The 19,549-nt window shown below is 35.1% G+C and overlaps 1 protein-coding gene across 12 annotated transcripts in view; it reads right to left on the reverse strand.

The window, feature by feature from the left end:
- The window catches only part of CHD9 (chromodomain helicase DNA binding protein 9), a 242,361-nt gene that overhangs the window by 94,881 nt on the left and 127,931 nt on the right, over positions 1 to 19,549 (reverse strand). For 6 of the 12 annotated variants that reach the window (XM_020985173.2, XM_078150065.1, XM_078150064.1 and 3 more), the window contains 3 exons: positions 14,046 to 14,157; positions 13,427 to 13,483; positions 5,139 to 5,285 (listed from right to left, as the gene is read on the reverse strand). In XM_020985173.2, the coding sequence (XP_020840832.1) occupies positions 5,139 to 5,285; positions 13,427 to 13,483; positions 14,046 to 14,157 (316 nt within the window). The remainder of the gene's footprint in view (positions 1 to 5,138; positions 5,286 to 13,426; positions 13,484 to 14,045; positions 14,158 to 19,549) is intronic. The other 6 variants (XM_078150070.1, XM_078150068.1, XM_078150069.1 and 3 more) reach the window with 1 other exon arrangement.

The following is a 19,549-nucleotide window of genomic DNA, read 5'->3' on the forward strand; positions in this document are numbered from 1 at the left end:
TTGTGGTTTCTCCCATTGGTTCTAATTCTTCTTTACAACGTGACTAATGTAAAAATAAGTTCAATGTGAATGTATATGGGGGCAGCTAGGTGGTGTAGTGGATAGAGCACTGGCCCTGAAGTCAGGAGGACCTGAGTTCAAATCCAACCTCAGACCAAACACTTGACACTTTACTAGCTGTGTGACCCTGGGCAAGTCACTTAACCCCAACTGCCTTAAAAAAAAATGTGTATGTAAAGCCAATATCAAATTGCATGCCATCTTGGGGTAGGGGGGAGGGGAAAGATGGGGAGAAAATTTGGAACTCAAAATCTTATGGCAGTGAATATTGAAAACTAAAAATAAATAAATAAAATTTAAAAAAATGTATAAGATTACAAAGAAAACAAATTATATAGTTATCTAAATATATAAGTTCAAAGACCCCAGATTAAGGACCCTTGCTCAAGACAGTGGGTTGAGGCAGAGTAACACCAAGGAATGTGAACAATGGTGGTTGATAAGAGCCTATTATGGAATAACGACTCAGCTCTTTAGATATAATCACTCTTCATACCTCTTGCGGAGAGTGAGGATTCTTTTATCCCTGTCAAATCACCCTTGGCATGCTGCAGTAGAATTACTTGCCTAGTAGGACTGGCTGTGCCCAGTAGAGATGAGATTCAGGGATCCCCACAGAGTGATATACCCAGAAAAGATGCTCTGCACAAGGGGAACAGCATAAGGATACCACAAGAAGAGAAAGGACATTAGAACTCTGTACTGTGAATTATCTCTGCTACATGTACTCTCTAAGTATATGCCTCTCTACTAGTATACTCTGTGTGTAATTATGGCTACAATATATGAATGAATCTGTACATGTGTTGATTTCTCATATTGTACAAATTAATCATACACTAATAGTGTGTGCCTATGCTTCCCACTGGCTCTATGTGTATTTATTGGAGTTGAATCCCAGGTTCTTTGGAGGATGGAGGGAAGGATGTTTTATAGCTACTATTCTTCCTATTCCATCTCAGTAAATGCATTTTCTTTAAGATAGCTCTGTCTTCTGGCTGACTGAAGGTAAATCCACTGGTAAGGGCACAGAAGCAATAGTTTTAAGAATACAGACCTAGAGTATCTTGAAACTAGAGTTGACATCCCTCTGGGAACGCTATATGAGGAAAAATGTCCTAAAAATTAGAGAAAGCTGTCTGAATATAAAATGGGCTGCATCAAAAACCACTAGGTTCCCCTTCTTTTCAAGTCTTCAAATGAAAATTGGATGACCACTTTCTAAGGATGTTATAGAGAGAATTCTAGTCAGGGATGGGTTGTACATGTGGTCTCAAAGATCCTTTCCAACTCCATTTTAGTGATAGGAGAAAAGAGAGATTTCAAGGCAAGTTAGGTACTTCTTATAACAGTTTAAGTGGGAGATGACAAAAGCCTGAACAAGTTTGGTAGTGTGAATTGAAAGGTGACAGATTCAAGAGATATTGTGGAAGTTAAATTAATAAGACTTGACAACTGATAATAACAGCAATAAATGATGGTTAGCATTTATACAGCACTTTAAGATTTACCAAGTGCTTTTCATGTTATTTCACTTGATCCTCATAATAACTGTATAAGGTAAGAACTATTATTATTCCATTTTACAGATGAAGAAATGAAAGCTGAGAGAGGTTAATGGCCCAGTGACACAGTTAAGTAAGATTCTGAGGTAGAATTTGAATTCAGGTTTTCCTGACTCAAAGATTAACACTCTATCCACTGTGCTACTTAGATGCCTCTAATGACTGAATGTGGAAGATGAAGGATACAGAAGACCCAAAGATGTTTTGGATGCGTAGAGTCTAGACAACTGAGAGGATATAGTCATGCAATCATTAGAACTGGAAAGTTAGGGGAAGTAGGTAAGCTTTAGTGGGATGATGAAATATTTTTAAAACTGTAAGATTTCTCAAAACTATTTAATTATGGCCTTCAAGACAATAACAATATGTAACACTGAAGTTGACAAAGCCTTTTCAAGAGACACTAATAACAATTCTAAAGAGGCTGTATTAGGATGTTGAATGAATTTGGGTAAATGCTAAATGACAATTTCATTATGCAGGTAATTAATCTAGGTCAGGAGCTGGCAATCAGGAAAATCTCAGGTCACATGGACTCTTTTGGCCACAATATATGAATGAGTCTGTATACCAAATCACCTCATTAATCCACAAATGTACCATATGCTAATTCCAAGTCTTAGAAACAAGTAATACTAATAATGATAACAACTGATATTTATGTAATGCTTTATGGTTTACAAAATGTTTTAAATACATTATTACAATAATCCTGTGAGGTATGTACTACAAGCATCATTAACCCCATTTTAGAGGTGAGGAAATTGAAGTTCAAAGAAATGAATTGATTTGCCTAGTCACACAGCTAGTAAAAGCTGGAAGCCAGGTCTAAGCATAAGAGTTCTTAACTCCAATGCCAGTACTTTGTCCACCATATTACGGTTCCACAACATTAGGTAAAATCACAATGATAAACAAACATTAAATATTTCATTTATAGAATTTTCATTTATAGCTATAGAAACTACAGCTAATGTTGTCTCTTTTCTTACTACAATAGTTAGAATTTTTACCGACTCAATATTTAAAGAAATGCCTCACTGACCAAGTAATACCACTACTAGGCTTATAATCTAAAGAGGTCAAAGAAAAAAGGAAAAGTGCCCATAATCTATAAAAATATGTATAGGACCTCTTTTCAAAGTAGCAAAAAACTGGAAACTAAGGGAGTTTATCTGGTTGTCACCTTGGTTGCACCAGTGAATGGCTAAACAAATCACAGTACATTAAAGGTAATAGAATATTATCATACTAAAAACAAGTACAAAATGGTGGACAGCTTCAAAGAAAACTGCGACAACATATATAAACTGATACAGAGTGAACTTTGTGGAACCAAAGAGAACATGCTATTCAATAATAACATTATAAAGAAAAACAAATTTGAAAGATTTGTTAACTCTGATCAACCTAATGACAAATCATGGTTCCAGAGGCCCCAAAATGAAGCATGCTACCCACCTCCTGACAGAGAGGTGATAGCCTCAAGATGCAGAATGAGATATACATTTTTGGACATAGCCAATGCAGCTATTTGCTTTGCATAACTGTATGTATTTGTTATAAGAGTTTTCTCTTTTTTTTCTTTCTTTCTTTTTCCTTAGTTCAATTGAGAGGGGAGAGGAGAGAGGGAGAGAAAATAAATATTAATAAAAAAACCAATAAAATTAAAATTTAGAAATGAAGAAATGCCTCAGCAACTAGATATATGCTTTTCCTCCCCTCTCCATACACAGTCCACACATAATCAGAAGTGAATAGTAATTTGTTTAGCCTCTCTGATAGGGAATGAAGTATGTGTCTATGTCAAGAGGCAAGGGCCTTCTAATGGGAGAATTTAGACATCAGAATACATCTCTTTCCAAGAAAGAGTTGTACCTCCTAGGACTGCATTTCACCCTAGGAGAGGAGATACATGAACCCAAGGATAAATAGCACTCGTAGTTGGCAGGGAGAAAAGGTCATGGTGAGGGGAATAGGACCAAGACTCTGGACACAGGGTGACTTCCACATGATATTACTTCCATTTGACATTGATTCTTTCATGTATTGATCATTCTAATAATGACAATAAGGAAAACAAAGGGAATATGGAGTAAGATGTACAAATGCAGTAAAATAGAAACGTGATGTTGTTGTTCAGTTATATCCAACTCTTTGTGAGCCCTTTTTGGGTTTTTCTTGGCAAAGATACTAGAGAGGTTTGCCATTTCTTTCTCGAGCTCATTTTACAGATGAGGAACTGTGGTAAATAGGGTTAAGTGACTTGCCCAGGGACACACAGCCAGTATTCTCAGGATGGATTTGAACTCATGAAGATGAGTCTTCCTGATTCTAAGCCCAGCATTTTATCCACTGTGCCACCTACCTGCCCCAGAAATGTGATGAGGGGAATTCAACTTTTAAAAAAATTTTTAGTAGTTCTATATTCATGAGGAGCATAGAAAAAACAAAGAAAGAACAAATAAAGGTATAGCCTATGAACCAGTATCAGTGAATAGGATTCAGAATAGAAGAGACTAGAAAAAGTAATAGGACAAAACAAAGAAAGACTTCTTAGCAAAGAAAGCCGCAAAACAATGTTATTTCAGACACAAACATGCCAAAGCCCTTTTCCCACTGGTGAGTTCCTCCTGGAACTGCTCATTCTGAGAAACACCCAAGTTGGCCAACCTTCATTTGCCCTCCTGGCTGTGGTTCCCATTTCCCAGAATTCAATATCATGACTCAGCTGCAGTTTCACCTTGAAAGCTACCCTTAGCACCTGGGGTCTCCTCACCCAACACCTCTCCTTACTATTGGCTCTCTTCTCCCATTGGTGAATTCTTCCTGAGGCTTCCATCTTGGAGAAGGGCTCAGTCCCCTCCTATCTGGGTTCCTGATTTTCCAGACTTCCAATACCATGCCTCCATGTGGGTACCTTATTCTTCTCCCTTTTTGTGTACTGTCCTCCCTTGTTAGAATGTAAGCTTCTTGAGGACAGAGGCTCTTTTTGCTTTTATTTGTATTCCCAGTTCTTAGCACGTGCCTGGTACATAGCGAAAGCCTCATAAATGCATTTTGTCCTGTCCTGTCTATATTAATATACATTAAAGAAAGAGAGAAATTGAAGGAAGGGAAGAAGGTAGGGAGGTTTACTTAAATTAAAGGAATGCTGAAAAAAGGCATATAAAAGGGAATGAGAAAGAGTGTGGGAGTGAGCTAGCATCAAATTAATACAGTTAAAATTAATCAGAGGAACAAAGTACTGACTTAAAAAGAGAAAGGGAAACAAAATTGTTTCAAAAGAAAAACGGGAGAAAACACTGCTAGAATGTTTTTCTTAGATAAAGAAATGCCTTAGATGCTTGAGAAATACTCAAGCAGAAAGAAAAGATAGAACTTCTTAAAATTATTAATGGGATACGGTAGAAATGAGTCAAGAGATACATTTTACTTATTAGAAGAAAATAATTAAAAGGAATTAAAGATGGTTCTCATATTTTCCCTGTCACAGTCTGTAATTTTGCTTACCACAAATAACTGCAAAGGTTGTTCAGCAGGTAAAGAAGCTGAACTTTTCTTGATTTTCACAGAAACTTTTGCTTCTTCTTCTGACTGTTTTCCTTCTGCATCTTCAGCATACTTTTTCCTTTTAACTTGGCGATTCGATCTTCTCTTCTGGAATTAACCATAAAAGGAGTGATTTTATGGTTTATTTTAAAGGAAAGAATGTAATTAAATATCTTCAAAAGGTTGACATATGCACACAATAATTTTAAGAGATTTCTTTCCTTTTTTATTTTCTGATAACAAAAGGAAGAGTATTACTTGCCCATTGCCACAAAAAGATAAAAAGATTACAACCTCAGGTTGCTTCCTGAATTTTCAGGAAACAAAATTTGGTTAGTAAAGAATTTTCTCAAAATTCTGATACTGATGGTCTTCAAGATGTATCAAAAGGTTCGCCTTTTTCAGTCAGCTATTTTACTACTTAGGCAATGTGTATTTCTGGTTTTTAATATTTTTATATAGTTTTGCAGATATATTCCAAAGTACATTATTGTCTAAACAATTAGCCTGATAGTACAGGCCTAAGAATAGATGGACTTAGTCTTAATGAAAATGAAGGCAATATGAAGTTCTTTATACTTTAAAAAGAAAAAAAGTACAAAGAATATGGAGAATAAATGATCAAGTTTTAAAGCTATCAAATATTTAAATTAAGCAGGAAAAGGAATTAAAGCTTAATTATTTCTAATTTTTCTTAAAAAAGAGGACAGTATTGTGGTAAAGATAAGATAAAGTCTTGTTATAAATACTATGCAATGGTATAAATGAAGTGTGATTATATGATTGGAGTATGATTATAGTTTTTAAAATCTAAATTATTTTTAAAAGTAAAAAATCATGTAAGAGATAATTTCATTTAATATCACCAAAACTCTGACTCAGATTTAGAAGTTATGTATTTCACTATGGACTCAAAAATTAAAATAAGTTTTCATAAAGGTAAATCACTGTATCTATTTTAAATTAAAAATTTTACATACCTTTAAAACTCAAAAATTTCTATTTTAAACTAAAACATAAACTATCCATCATAAACTACTTATCAGGCACAGAACCTCATACTTTTTATGAACTTTTACATTCTACAAATAACTGCAAAATTTGCTCATCAGGTAAGCTAAAATAATTTTGTTCTTCACAGAAACTTTTGCTGCTTCTCTTTCACTGTTTCCCTTCTGCATCCTCAACAAATTTTTTCTTTTATCTTAACTTTGCAGATCATCTTTTTTTGTTTTTTTTTGTTTAGCAATAGGGTTAAGTGACTTGCCCAGGGTCACACAGCTAGTAAGTGTTATGTGTCTGAGGCTGGATTTGAACTCAGGTCCTCCTGAATCCAGGGCCGGTGCTCTATCCACTGCGCCACCTAGCTGCCCCCTGCAGATCATCTTAATTACTTAAATGAACTAAACACTTTATCAGTGCCCATATAACACACTAATATGCTAATAATTTGCAACAGTAGAACTGAAATTTATGTACATGCTACCTATAAAGAGTTGCCAGCATAAATTAATAGTGAAAACAACACTGGAAAGAGCATAATTCAGAAATAAATTATTTGGAAACACCTTTAAAATTATTCATTGCTGATTACCATGCTCACTATTAATTATTTATATCTCTTATTCAACAGATATAGCTTGACATCTCTCCATGACTTTGTCCACTAGTTCAGTTAATTTTTCCAATAATTTCTAACCCTAGTCTTAAAACTAATAGGATTTTGCCAATTAACTCCTAGAACATTGGGAAATCAATTTGAATTACCTACAGACCATGTAGTACTTTTAGAAAGAAAGGAATTGGCAGAAATTGTGCTACTATTCAAAAAGGACAGGAATCATTAATGACCCTGAAATCATCATGACCTCAAAACTATTAAGATTACATGTCTTTAAACATTTTATGATTTAAATTTCTTACTAATTTATATTGGCTATCTTCCCATAGTTTTTTTTCAAAATTAAATTTAGCCAATAGCCTACAAAATCAAGAAAATTTTTAAATGAGATATTTCTGCCACTAAAAAAAACATGTTCCTCTACATGGAAAGAATCTACCATGTGTATATGTATTCAGTTTAAAATGCAGTTTGAACTCTTTTATGATAACAATACTGGAAGACAAGATTAAAACCTGTATGGTAGGCTAACCATGTATAAAACTCCTAAACTTTTTTCTTTGAAAACTGTAGTTGTTAACCAGATCAGTGGTTAAGGTTGTTAAGTTAACAACAACTGTTTAAAGGAAAGAATGTAATTAAATATTTTCAAAAGGTTGACATACGCACACAATAATTTTAAGAGATTTCTTTCCTTTTTTATTTTCTGATAACAAAAGGAAGAGTATTACTTGCCCATTGCCACAAAAAGATAAAAAGATTACAACCTCAAGTTGCTTCCTGAATTTTCAGGAAACAAAATCTGGTTAGTAAAGAATTTTCTCAAAATTCTGATACTGATGGTCTTCAAGATGTATCAAAAGGTTCGCCTTTTTCAGTCAGCTATTTTACTACTTAGGCAATGTGTATTTCTGGTTTTTAATATTTTTATATAGTTTTGCAGATATATTCCAAAGTACATTATTGTCTAAACAATTAGCCTGATAGTACAGGCCTAAGAATAGACGGACTTAGTCTTAATGAAAATGAACCACAACAACTGTAGTAGTTAACCAGATCAGTGTTATATACATGAATTTGTATAATAAAGAGCTATGTTAACTAGGCATCTTAGCTTAAAAGAAATTTTAACCTATGCATCCTCAGGAAAAAGAAAAAGGTGCTAGGTTGTAAAGGGCTTTAAAAGTCAAACAAAGGTTTGTATTTTGTCCTACAGACAACAGGGAGCCACACTACCATGGAGATTGGAGCTTTCAGAACAGGTAAAAGACAGGAATTCATTCATTTGTCATCAAATACTCCCTGTCTCTTTTCTTTGTTTAATCTTTGCTCTATTTGCTGGCATAAGGGATTCTATCTCATTCTTTTCCTAAGCCTCTGCCACTGTGGCATCTGGGTACATTATCATCCTCTGTGCAATGTCTTCTTCCTTTCATTCTGATAATTTCACTAATATTTTTGTGTCATTAAGCAAACTAAGTATATAAAAGACATATCTATCTCAAGGTAATAAGTGTTCAGTGGTGACTAGAGAATGGTCAAGTAAATGAGCAAATGACACAAGAAGAAATGATCCACAAGGTCAAGGGCAGAAGGCCAGAAATCTGTCTCCATGTGGCCAGAAATAGATAATAGGTGAGAGAAAAGAACAGAGTAGACTTTAAGCCACAGATCCTCCTCAAGCATATAGGAAGCCAGAAGGCTATCTCAAAGAGTGAGCTGGAGGAAGAAAATTCTAGTCACCATTATAGTTTAAGGACAGTAAAATTGTTTAGGAGTCAGCTAGGTGGCACAGCGGACTGAGTGCCAGGCCTGAACCCGGGTAGATGAGTCTTCCTCAGTTCAAATATGGCCTCAGATGCTTACTATGTGACCCTGGCAAGTCACCTGACCCTGTTTGCCTCAATTTCCTCATCTGTAAAACAAGTTGGCGAAGGAAATGGCAAACCAGTCCAATATCTTTGCCAAGAAAACCCCACATAGGGACACAAAGGGTCAGAAAAGACTAAATGACTAAAACTACAACAAAATTGTTTGGAGGTCATGAAAGTAGATTGAGAGAATAATGCTATTGCACAGGTTTTTAAAAAGAAAAAATAAAATTTCCCACAAAAGTACCTGAAGTGAATTACTAGTAACAATGACAGGGTCTTCAACTTTTAGTTCTAGCAACTGGAAAGAGCAGGGAATATTTTATGGTGAATTTTTTTTCCTGTTGTGCCACGGCCAAATGACTGCTATTTATGCCCAAAATGAAGGGAAAATCCTAACCTTAAGCCTAAATGCACGCTCTAAGTCTAGCACTCTAAGTAGTTTGCTACCTAACTTGCTAAATAAAAGTCTAGCCCATCCTTAAAAAAAAAAGTCACTATATATTATCATTCCCTCAAGCTACCACCCTTGCTTGTCCTTATATCTCTTTTCTCTTTCTCAGACTCTAAAAAAAAGAAAAACTTTCTACACTAATTGCCTTGATTTCCTTTCTTCTCACTCTTTAACACCGCAATCTTACATCTAAACTCACCATTCAATTACAACTAGTTGCTCAAAAGTTATTACTAAATGACCTATCTGTAAATTCTGATGATCTTTTCTAAATTTTCATCCTTTCTGTCCTCACTGTAGTATCTGCTTTTGTTGACTAACTTACTTCAATGTTATCCTCAACTTCTCATTCTCCCTCACTCCACATATAAAATCAGTTGCCAGACCTTGGTGGCATAGTAGATAGAGCGCTAGTTCTGGAATCAGGAAGACCTAAGTTCAAATCCAGCTTCAGATACTTACTAACTATGTGACCTTGGGCAAATCATTTAATCTCTTAGCCTCAGCTTCCTTAACTGTCAAATGGAGATAACACCTACTTCTCAGAGTTGTGAGGATCACTTAGTACCTGGCACACAGTAGGTACTATATAAATGTTAGTTATCATCACCACCATCATCATCATCATCATCATCACCTTTACATTTCTCTGTCTATAAAATCTCCCAAATTCTTCCTTTCTAACTACTCACACAGCCACCTACTTACTGGTTTAGGCCCTCTTTACCTGTTGCCTAGACTATTGGAATGGCCTCCTAATTAGTCTCACCAATTCAAGTCTTTACTCACTCCCATCCATCCTGTAGAGAGCTGCCAAAGTGATTTTTGCTAAGTACAAGTCTAACCATTTTACTCTTCTGCTTCAGTGACTCCCTACTGTCCCTAAGATAAAATATAAACTTCTCTGTTTGCCTTTTAAAGCCCCTTGTGATCTGATCCAACTCATATTTCTAACTTTATTATATATCCTGCACTTTCTGCCCTCTAAGTTCTAGCCAAACCGGCCTCCTTGCCGTTACTCAGACATGGCATTGCATCTCCCATCTTGGTGCCTTTGACAGGTCATCACTCATTCTCAGAATGCTCTGCCTCCTCACCTCAGCTCAAGTACCAATAGCCAATAATAGAAATAACTAGCCTTAATATAGCATTTTTGGGGGGTGAGGCAATTGAGGTTCAGTGACTTGCCCAGAATCACACAGCTAGCGAGTGTTATGTGTCTGAGGCTGGATTTGAACTCAGGTCCTCTTGACTCCAGGGCCGGTGCTGTATCCACTCAGCCACCTACCTGCCCCTATTATAGCATTTTCATGCAAAGTACTTTATATACTTTATCTTATGTGACTCACACAACAACCCTATGAGGTAGGTGCCATTATTATACCCATTTACAGACATAAAATTGAGGCCTGGTAAGATTAAGTGACTTGCTCTGGGTTATATAGCTATTTGAAGCCATGTCTTCATGATTCCAAGTCTAGCAAGCTATCCATTATGCCATATCTCCTTCATCAAGCTCTTCTTTTATCCTCACAGCTAAATTACTCCCTAAATTACTTTATTTCGTACATATTTTATATACGTACATGTCGTCTCCCCTGACAGAAAATACAGCGTTGAGTAAAGGGACTTTCATTTTTGTCTTTGTGTTCCCAGCACCTAGCAAAGTTCTTGGCACATACTAGAAACTTAAATGCTTGCTGACTGACTGATTTCACTGGTGTATTTACTCCCCTCCACCAGTGGTAGATTACAATAGTTCCACAAAACCATATCATTCTACTCAATTCTTAGCCATGTGTTCCTGTAAATCCTCCAAAGATTATCCACCCAATGTCTTAGAGGCAATCTTTTGGTTTTCTTAATATTTTGTGTATATCTCTATAGCAGACTGTCCATTGTTACTGCTCCATCATTTTATAATCATATACGAACTTGATGTTATCCTTTTATATACCACTTCTGGTGCACAAGTCATCAATGATAATATGATGAAGCCTATTTTATACTTAAGTGGCTCTCCATTATAATTCTGGTAACCCACAAGCTTCATTCTTCTCTGACTGAGGGGTTTTATGCCACACAGCTTACAATCTTCTATCCTCCTCCTCTGAGCTGTTGAGCAAATGAGTTTGTACTCAACTGACATGGAGAGCAAATGATTACTGGAAAAGGCAATTTCTATGATATTTTGGCTCCTTCACTGGGGAATTTTGGATCATTTAAACAATTAAGGAATGCCGATATTAAGAATGAATTTCTTTATTTCTCTTTATTTCCTGGCATTAACAGCTTGTTTAAATATGCTGAAACTGTTACAATCACAAGCAGTGTTGTCTCCTTTCCTTTATTTTCTAATTTTGTATTACTTTTGAACAATATTTTAACCTACTGATGCTCTGAGTACACACAGAAAACATATTCTCAAATGACTGCTATATATGTAACTAGTGGATTCCTCTTAAATTCAAAGTTAATTTCAATTTATTTGTGTGTTGTTTGGTATTTGTTTGGAACTTGACACACCCAGGTAGTCTGATTTTTTTTTTTGAAGAAGTATTCGGTGTGAGAAATTTTTTGACCACTGCAATTAATGAAAAAGATATTTTCAATTTTCCCATTCAATAGGTGGGAAAAGGAGATACACTAAAATGATTATTTAATTGGATTCTATCTCCCCTATACCCAAGTAGTAAAATATAACCTACTAACCCCAACATTCTGTCCCTCCTACTTTATTTCATATATATGTTACATATTGGTCCTTTTCATAATAGGACATAAAATTTGGTAAAAAAAAAAAGAATCTTCTTCTACTAACAAAAGTCATTTTCTATGAATTTCCTATTCTTCCCTGTGAAAAAGTTATGTACTTCCAAGAGGAATTCAAGATTATCTAGTATTTTCAGTAGATAGCAAACTCATAGCTGTATGGATCTAAGGCACTCTTCCTAAACTTTATATGAACGTTTCTTAAAGGCAGGAATTGTTTCATTTTTTGTCTGTACCCCCAGCACCTAGCATTGTGCTTGGCACACAGCAGGCATTTAATAAATGTTTGTTGATTGACTGACTCACTTATAAAAATGTAAATCTGTAATCTAACATGTTTTTCCTCTAATAGGGTAAGTACGTGATCTTATCTTAAAATTCAGTTCTTTCAACATATATCAAGGCACGATGATTTTAAAAAATTAATAATCATACTTCTTAGACTCTAAAGGCTAAATAAAACATACACGAACTGTTGACTTTTTATGTCATCAAGTTAATATCATAGTATACTCTATTTCATTCTACTATGCAGCTATAATTAAGCAAAGCATTAATTATGTTATTTATTCTCACAAAAGTACTTTGTAAGCAAGAACAGGTATTTTTTTTCAATAAACAGTTTTTTCAGGTATATAGTCTTCTTGCTACTTTCTGAATGTGTAAAGTGGTGACCTCATATTATTAGACCACAAATATACCTTTATGAACTCATTTTCATTTTTTCATGTTCTTCAGATTACTATTTTAACCTGATAAATCTTCCCTTCCTCACTTTTACATTTTCTATCTTCAAGACTTAAGGGCATCATCAAACAAACTAATATTGGTTGAGACAACCTTCAGGCATTTTGCATTAGTGGCCAGAAGCATTATGGTTAATTAATAACAACACTTCATTCCTATGACATATTACCTGCTTCCTATAATATTCCCAATAGGGTTTTCAGAAGGCAAAGCAGAAACCCTCCAAACATGGCAAGCCTGGAAGGACAACACCATCAACTTCAGGCCACTAGGTATAGTCAGACTGAGAAAATATCAAATATTAAAAGTCTAAGGTAACAAAAATAAATATCACTCACAAACCTTTGAGATTTCTTAAGTTACGTCTGACTCCAAATTAAAGATAATTAAGTTACAATCCTTTGAAACTTAAGTGCTTTTGTCATTAAAAGGACTCTTAAGGATGGTACACTTGATTTAGTAATTAATTACAAGATAGTCTTTCCCCAAAACATTTATCTTTTATGCTAAAATTAAAGTACAGACATACTATAGTGAGAAGCATAAAGAATAAGCACATGTCGTAGACTGAACTATCTATACTACCATTTCATTATTTGGTAATTGCATAATGGAAAGATGGCCAGCATTATGCTAATAAAAAAATTAACCAGAAATTTTTTATTTTGAACAAGTAAAATATTAGGTTTACTTAGATCAAGTACAATATTATATATGTACATGTTATATATGAAGAAAATAATCTAGGCCATATAGTATCAGGAGCTTATGTCACTGCCCTTACCTCAACTCTTGCAGCAGCCCAGGAGCCTTGAGCCACTACTCTCCATTGGATAAGAAGCTGCATAAGGAAGAAGAAAGGCCATTCAGGGGCTTCCTGGCCCCTTCATAAAACAACTGCCACTAACCCTACTGCCAATAGCAGTACTTTAGTTACTAAAGTGTGGAGGGTGAGAAGATTGGTGATGATCACATTATGTATTTTCTATAAGCTCACAAAGCTATTGTGACTGCCTCAAAAAAAAAAACTAAGCACAATATTAATAGGTTAGGGCATTTTAATAGAATCCTTGTTTTACTTGGCATATGCAAACTACATGAACTCATATAGGCTTTACAAAAATTCTGTGTTTTGTTTTGATCCATCTCTTATATTTTACTTTTAAAAAATCACTTAAAAAAATTAAAACTGCATTAATCCAGTTACTGAAAAACACAGAGGTACAAAACATAATTATCATTACTATACTGCTGTTGTAAAATGCTGTCAAGAACTTCTACCAAATGAAATGCATTTTTATGAGCAAAACGGGTATATATTGTCATCAGGCAAAATAATAATCAAATGCTCCTGTGTCTGACTTTCTTTAAAAACAAAACAAAACAAAACTTTAAATACTCACTTGAGAATCCTCATCTCTGAACGGACGCTGTGGAATCTGCTCAGCATCAGACATCTCATCTGAAGAAACATTCTTTCTTTTTTGCTTCTTACCCAATGTAATAATGAGTTTCCTGTTTCAAGATTTTTAAAAGAGTAATAACTTTAGCCATAATTTCATCAAATTCACATAAAAAAACTTTCTTATAGCTTACTATTATTCAGTAAAATTTAAACTTATTGAGGGCAGAGATTGTTTGCAATTTTTAGCTCTCTAGGCTATAGCACAATGTCTGCATATAGTGATGTTTAATAAATGCTTATTAAATTGAATGGAATATCATTCAAGAATAGACCAACCACATGATGGCTATCTGTAGGAAATTCACAACGAACATTTAAATGTGATTCAAATGAACAGACAAAAATTTATCCATGCCACAAATACACATAGAGTATACGAGTCTCAAGTGATTAAATCTTGCTTATTATTGCTGTTTTTCATTTTGCAATCACAGAAAACTAGGATTTCTTACAGGTTTGTATAATTACAAAGTCCATGATTTAAGAATCCCCATATCACACTAATCACAATTATAAAGCAATGAAACTCAATATTATGTATTCTTGTTGCAAGTAAGGTGACAGAATGAAATCTCCTAAAACTAATTTCTACAACATATAGGACAGCAAATGGATGTGGCCAATAAAGAAACCAACAAAAATTTATTGAGAGCCTTTGTGCTGAACACTGTACTGGACGCTGAGGATACAAAAACAAAATGAACAGTCCTTGCCTTCAAGGAATTTATATTTTACCAGGTAAAACAGCATGCATACATACAAAATATATACAAGGTAAATACAAGATCCTTTCTGTGGGGTGGACCCAGTATCCAGGGAGACTCAAAAGTCTTACACAGGAGGTAGCATTTGAGCTAAGCTTTGACTCTAGAGATTCTAAGAGGTAAAGGTATGTACACCAGGTACTAGGGACAGCTTGTGCAAAGGTATATGCCAGACAGGAGCTGGAACAAATAAAGAATAAAGAAGAATTGTTTGGCTAGACTATAGAAGGTGTGAAGGAGAATAATGTGTAATGTGTAAAAAGCCTGGAAAGATAGGTTGGGGCCACACTGTCAAGGACTTAAAATGTCAAACACAGTATGGATTTGACCCTAGAGGCAAGAGGAGTTTATTGAACAGGAAGGAGAGTGACATGGTCAGATTCATATTTTATTAACATAATTTTGGCAGTTATACAGAGAATGGATTGGGGAAGAATGAAACGTGAGACAAGGAAACCAATTAGGAATCTAATTCAATAGTCCAAGCAGGAGGGTGATAAGTGCCCAAACTAGGCTGGGATCTGTGGGAATAGAGAGAAAGGAACTGAATTGAGATGTTGTGGAGGTAGAATTAACAAGATATCTAACTAATTTGATATGTGGGTGTGGGAGAATGAAGAGTCAAAGTGTAAATCTGGGTAACTACAAATATGGTGTTACCCTCAACAGAAACACAAAAATTAAAAAGAAAGCTGAGTTTGCAGAGAGAAAGATGCTGAATTCTTTTCTGGATAGGTTGAGTTTGATGACTGTAATATATCCAGCTTGTGTTAGGCCCTTTCTCCAAGAAAGTAGGGCACAAATAGTCTGAAACAGCTAAAGTGAATGATGAATCCTTAAGTAACATCAACACAATTCTATAAACCCCTTGGGTGCATCTTTATTTAGCTTACTCATGAATGGTGGATGTATTGAAAAGGTACCTGAAATCTGTTACTTAAGACTGGGGTACTAAAGGCCTCAATGCGCTTGGCCCTCCTGACTATAAAAAATATGTCTCAATTACTGGAACCATTCAGACACAATCTATAGTTCTGGAAAACTCTGGTTTCCCCAAACTGCGAACATGTACTTTACCTTTCAGACAGCAAAACCAATAGCTAAAATTCTGAAGTGGCTGGAAAACCTCATTAACACAAATATCCTTATATTCATGTGTATGTCTCTGTGTGTGTATATGTACCACCAATGATTTCTATATTACTAAATGCTGTGATTAGATTTTAAAGAATGTGGGGCTGTATTCCTTTAAGTACTGAACCTGACTAATTGAAATGCATTTAGAATTCAAGATCAAAAAAAGTAAAAAGCTTTTGACTAAACAGCAGATGATGTCCATGATACAGCTAGGCAATGCAATGGATAGGGCGCTGGACTTAGAATCAAGAAAACCTGAGCTGACTTACTACTTCAAACATTTAATAGAGGTGTGTGTGACAGGCACCTGTGTGCTTACTAGGCAAGACACTTAACCTTAAAGCTTCAGTTTCCTCATCTGTAAAATGGGGGTAAAAATAGCTTTTATCTTACAGAGCAGTTTTGAAGATCAACAAGATAACATATGTAAAGGGCTTTGGAAACCTTAAAACTGAAAAAGTTTGCTATTATTGTTATTATTCAAATCCTAGCTCCACATAAGACTTAGCTGAAAAAGCAATTTCAGATTATGTGAAAAAAGTAACTAAAAGATCTATACCCCTTGACTCAAAGGGCTTACCGCTGGCATATACCTCAAGAATATCAAATGCCAAAAGAAAGGTCCCAGATAAACTAAAATATTCATTTGCTACCACTTAATTAGAAATAAAGCAGATGTCCATTGATTGGGTAATGGTTAATCAAACTGGTACATAGGTGCAATTTAATATGAATGCACCAAAAAAACAACCACCATGAATTCAGAAAAGCATGGAAAAACTTAATGAACTTATAGGGAATGAATAAAGCAAAACAAGGAAAATAATATACATAATGAACAATGTATATGCAAAGATTTTTTTTTTCAAAAAAGAACCAAATATTGTGTAATTAAAATGATGAAGACTAGCTTGGGAGAAAATTTGAAAAAAGGCACCTTTCTCCCTTCAATTCAGAGGTGAAGGGGCATGGATGTTAAAATTTTGCATATGCCTTTGGACAAGATAGATATGATGACTAGTTTTGTAAAACTTCTTTTTTTTTCCCTTTAAAAAAATCTTTGTTATAAAGGCTAGTTCTAAAGCACATGATGGGGGAAAGAATATATTCAGAAATAAATGATACATAAAATGAAACTAAAATTAAAATATCAAATATTTAAGATTTGGTTGGACTCAATGAAGACAACATTCTATTTCTGTATAAGTTTCATCACCAACAATTACAAGCCAAGCTAGTAAAAAATAGAACAAGATTACTAACAATGACAACTTGAACATGTTGATCCTTAGCAGAATGCTCACTTACTGGTCTCACTGACAAAATGGTACTATTAAGCAAGGTGTTAAAGAACCTTCCCTAGAGTCCCATTCTAATGCCTCATGTATGACAGTATTGCTTGCTTAGGTTTTGTCAGCAGGGTATAAGTTTGGCAGATACTGCTAAGCCAGGCAAGTTTCTAACACAGCCTTGCTAATGGATTATATGCTGAGGAGTAACTTAAGTAATTCTGGAAAGGCTCATCACCAGAAAGGTAGGGAACAAATCATTTTTGATAAAAGCAACTCCAGGTAAATTTCAAAACAACCTGGACAGACTTACATAAACTGATGCAAAATGAAGTGAGCAGAACCAGGAGAACACTGTACAAAGTAACAGCAATAATACATGATGATCAACTGTGAATGACTTTGCTATTCTCAGCAACACAATGATCCAAGACAATTTCAAAAGACTCAAAAAATTGCTATCCACCTCCAGATAAAGAATTGATAATCTGAATGCAGACCGAAGCACGTGTTTTTTTCCTTTGTGTCGATGTCTTTTTTCACAATGTGATTAATATGGTAATGTTTTGCATGACTGAACATGTATAACCTATATCAAATTGCTTACTATCTCAAGGAGAGGGGAATGGAGAGAGAAAATTTCAAACTCAAAAATTTTTTAAAGTGAATGTTAAAAAAATTTTCTTTACATGTAATTGGGGGGGGGAAAAATATATAACACACATATATATACATACACACATATGTGCGTGTATGTATATGTATATATATGTGTGTGTATATGCACATAGATATGAGCAACTCATGAATACTGTCTACGAAAGCACAGAGGACTTGCAAGCTACATCAGTAAAGGCAGCACTCGCACTGACAAAAACATGAATCTTTTAAAGTACTGAATTTCAGGAGACCCACAAAGTATTATAGATCAACATAAAGTAATGTAGCATGGCTACTCAATAATATAAAAACTTTCCTAAAAGCACAGGGATGATAACATACAACAATCTTAAGTGGAGAGGGTTCACTTAATGGTGAGGTAATGTTTCGTTCTTAAAGTTGATGAGACAGGAAAAACAATGCCACATGCAACACAAACAGTTAACTACTACTACGTATTAAACTATGATCATCATATAAATTATTTATAAATCACCCAAATGAACACCACCATAATAAAAGTTAAGGTAAAAAGAATCACAGGTCAGAAAACAAACCTCTCAAGGTACACACAAGTAACACTAGCCAGATTATTATTTTTCATGAACAAAGAGTCACTATGAAACCCAAAAGGTCTAATTACAGAGAAGGCTATAAAGAGTTCTGAATCTGAATAGCAGAGGATTTCATATTTGATCCTGGAAGTGATAGGGAGACCCTGGTGTTTACTGAGTAGGAGGGATGACATGGTCAAACTTGTGCTTTAGGAAAATCACTTCTGACAGCCAAATGGAGGATGGACTCGAGTGTCCAGGCAAAACCAACACATTTACAGAGCATTTCAAGTTATTGATCTTTTCCACGGTACAGCATTCTAAATTGTAAAAGGCAGTGTAGGGGCAGCTAGGTGGCAAAGTGGATAGACGAAGGGCCCTGAAGTCAGGAGGACCTGAGTTTAAATCCAGTCTCAAACCAGACACTTGATACTTACTAGCTGTGTGACCCTGGGCAAGTCACTTAACCCCAATTGCCTCGCCTCCCCCCTCCAAAAAAAAAGCAGTATAGTATATTAGAGAGCTGGAGTTGGGGTCAAGAAGACCTGGGTTTGAATTGTTCCTTACGGACTTACTAGCTACTTTACACTTAACCTTGGCCTCAATTTCCTTATGCCTAAGAATGGGGATGATAACACCTAAGTGACAAGACTATTGTTAGGATGAAATAATGTATGTAAAGCACTTTGCAAACTTTAACCTATTATAAAATACTGGCTGTTTTATTGCCTGACTCCCTATCTATTCAACATGGATGTTATGAGAATATATGTTAAGAATGATTTTTCTAAACTTTCTTTCTCTGCCTCCAACTCTTGGCAGATTCTATTAATTAATTAAGTTCTATTAATAAAAGCAGCCATGTGAGTGGTATATGTCTCTAATGCCTTCTACCAGGGTAGCTGAGGCTGGTGAGATCTTTTGAAATTGGAGTTTGGAACTACAGTGGGCTAAAGCTAATTGGGTGTCCAAACAAAGACCAGCACCAGTTACAGCCCAGAAGCAGGACCCTCAGGAAGTTGCCTCAGTAGGGGAGAG

Source organism: Phascolarctos cinereus, unplaced genomic scaffold, assembly GCF_003287225.1.
Source record: "Phascolarctos cinereus isolate Bilbo 61053 unplaced genomic scaffold, phaCin_HiC Scaffold_2;HRSCAF=192, whole genome shotgun sequence".
Classification (NCBI taxonomy): Eukaryota; Metazoa; Chordata; class Mammalia; order Diprotodontia; family Phascolarctidae; genus Phascolarctos; species Phascolarctos cinereus.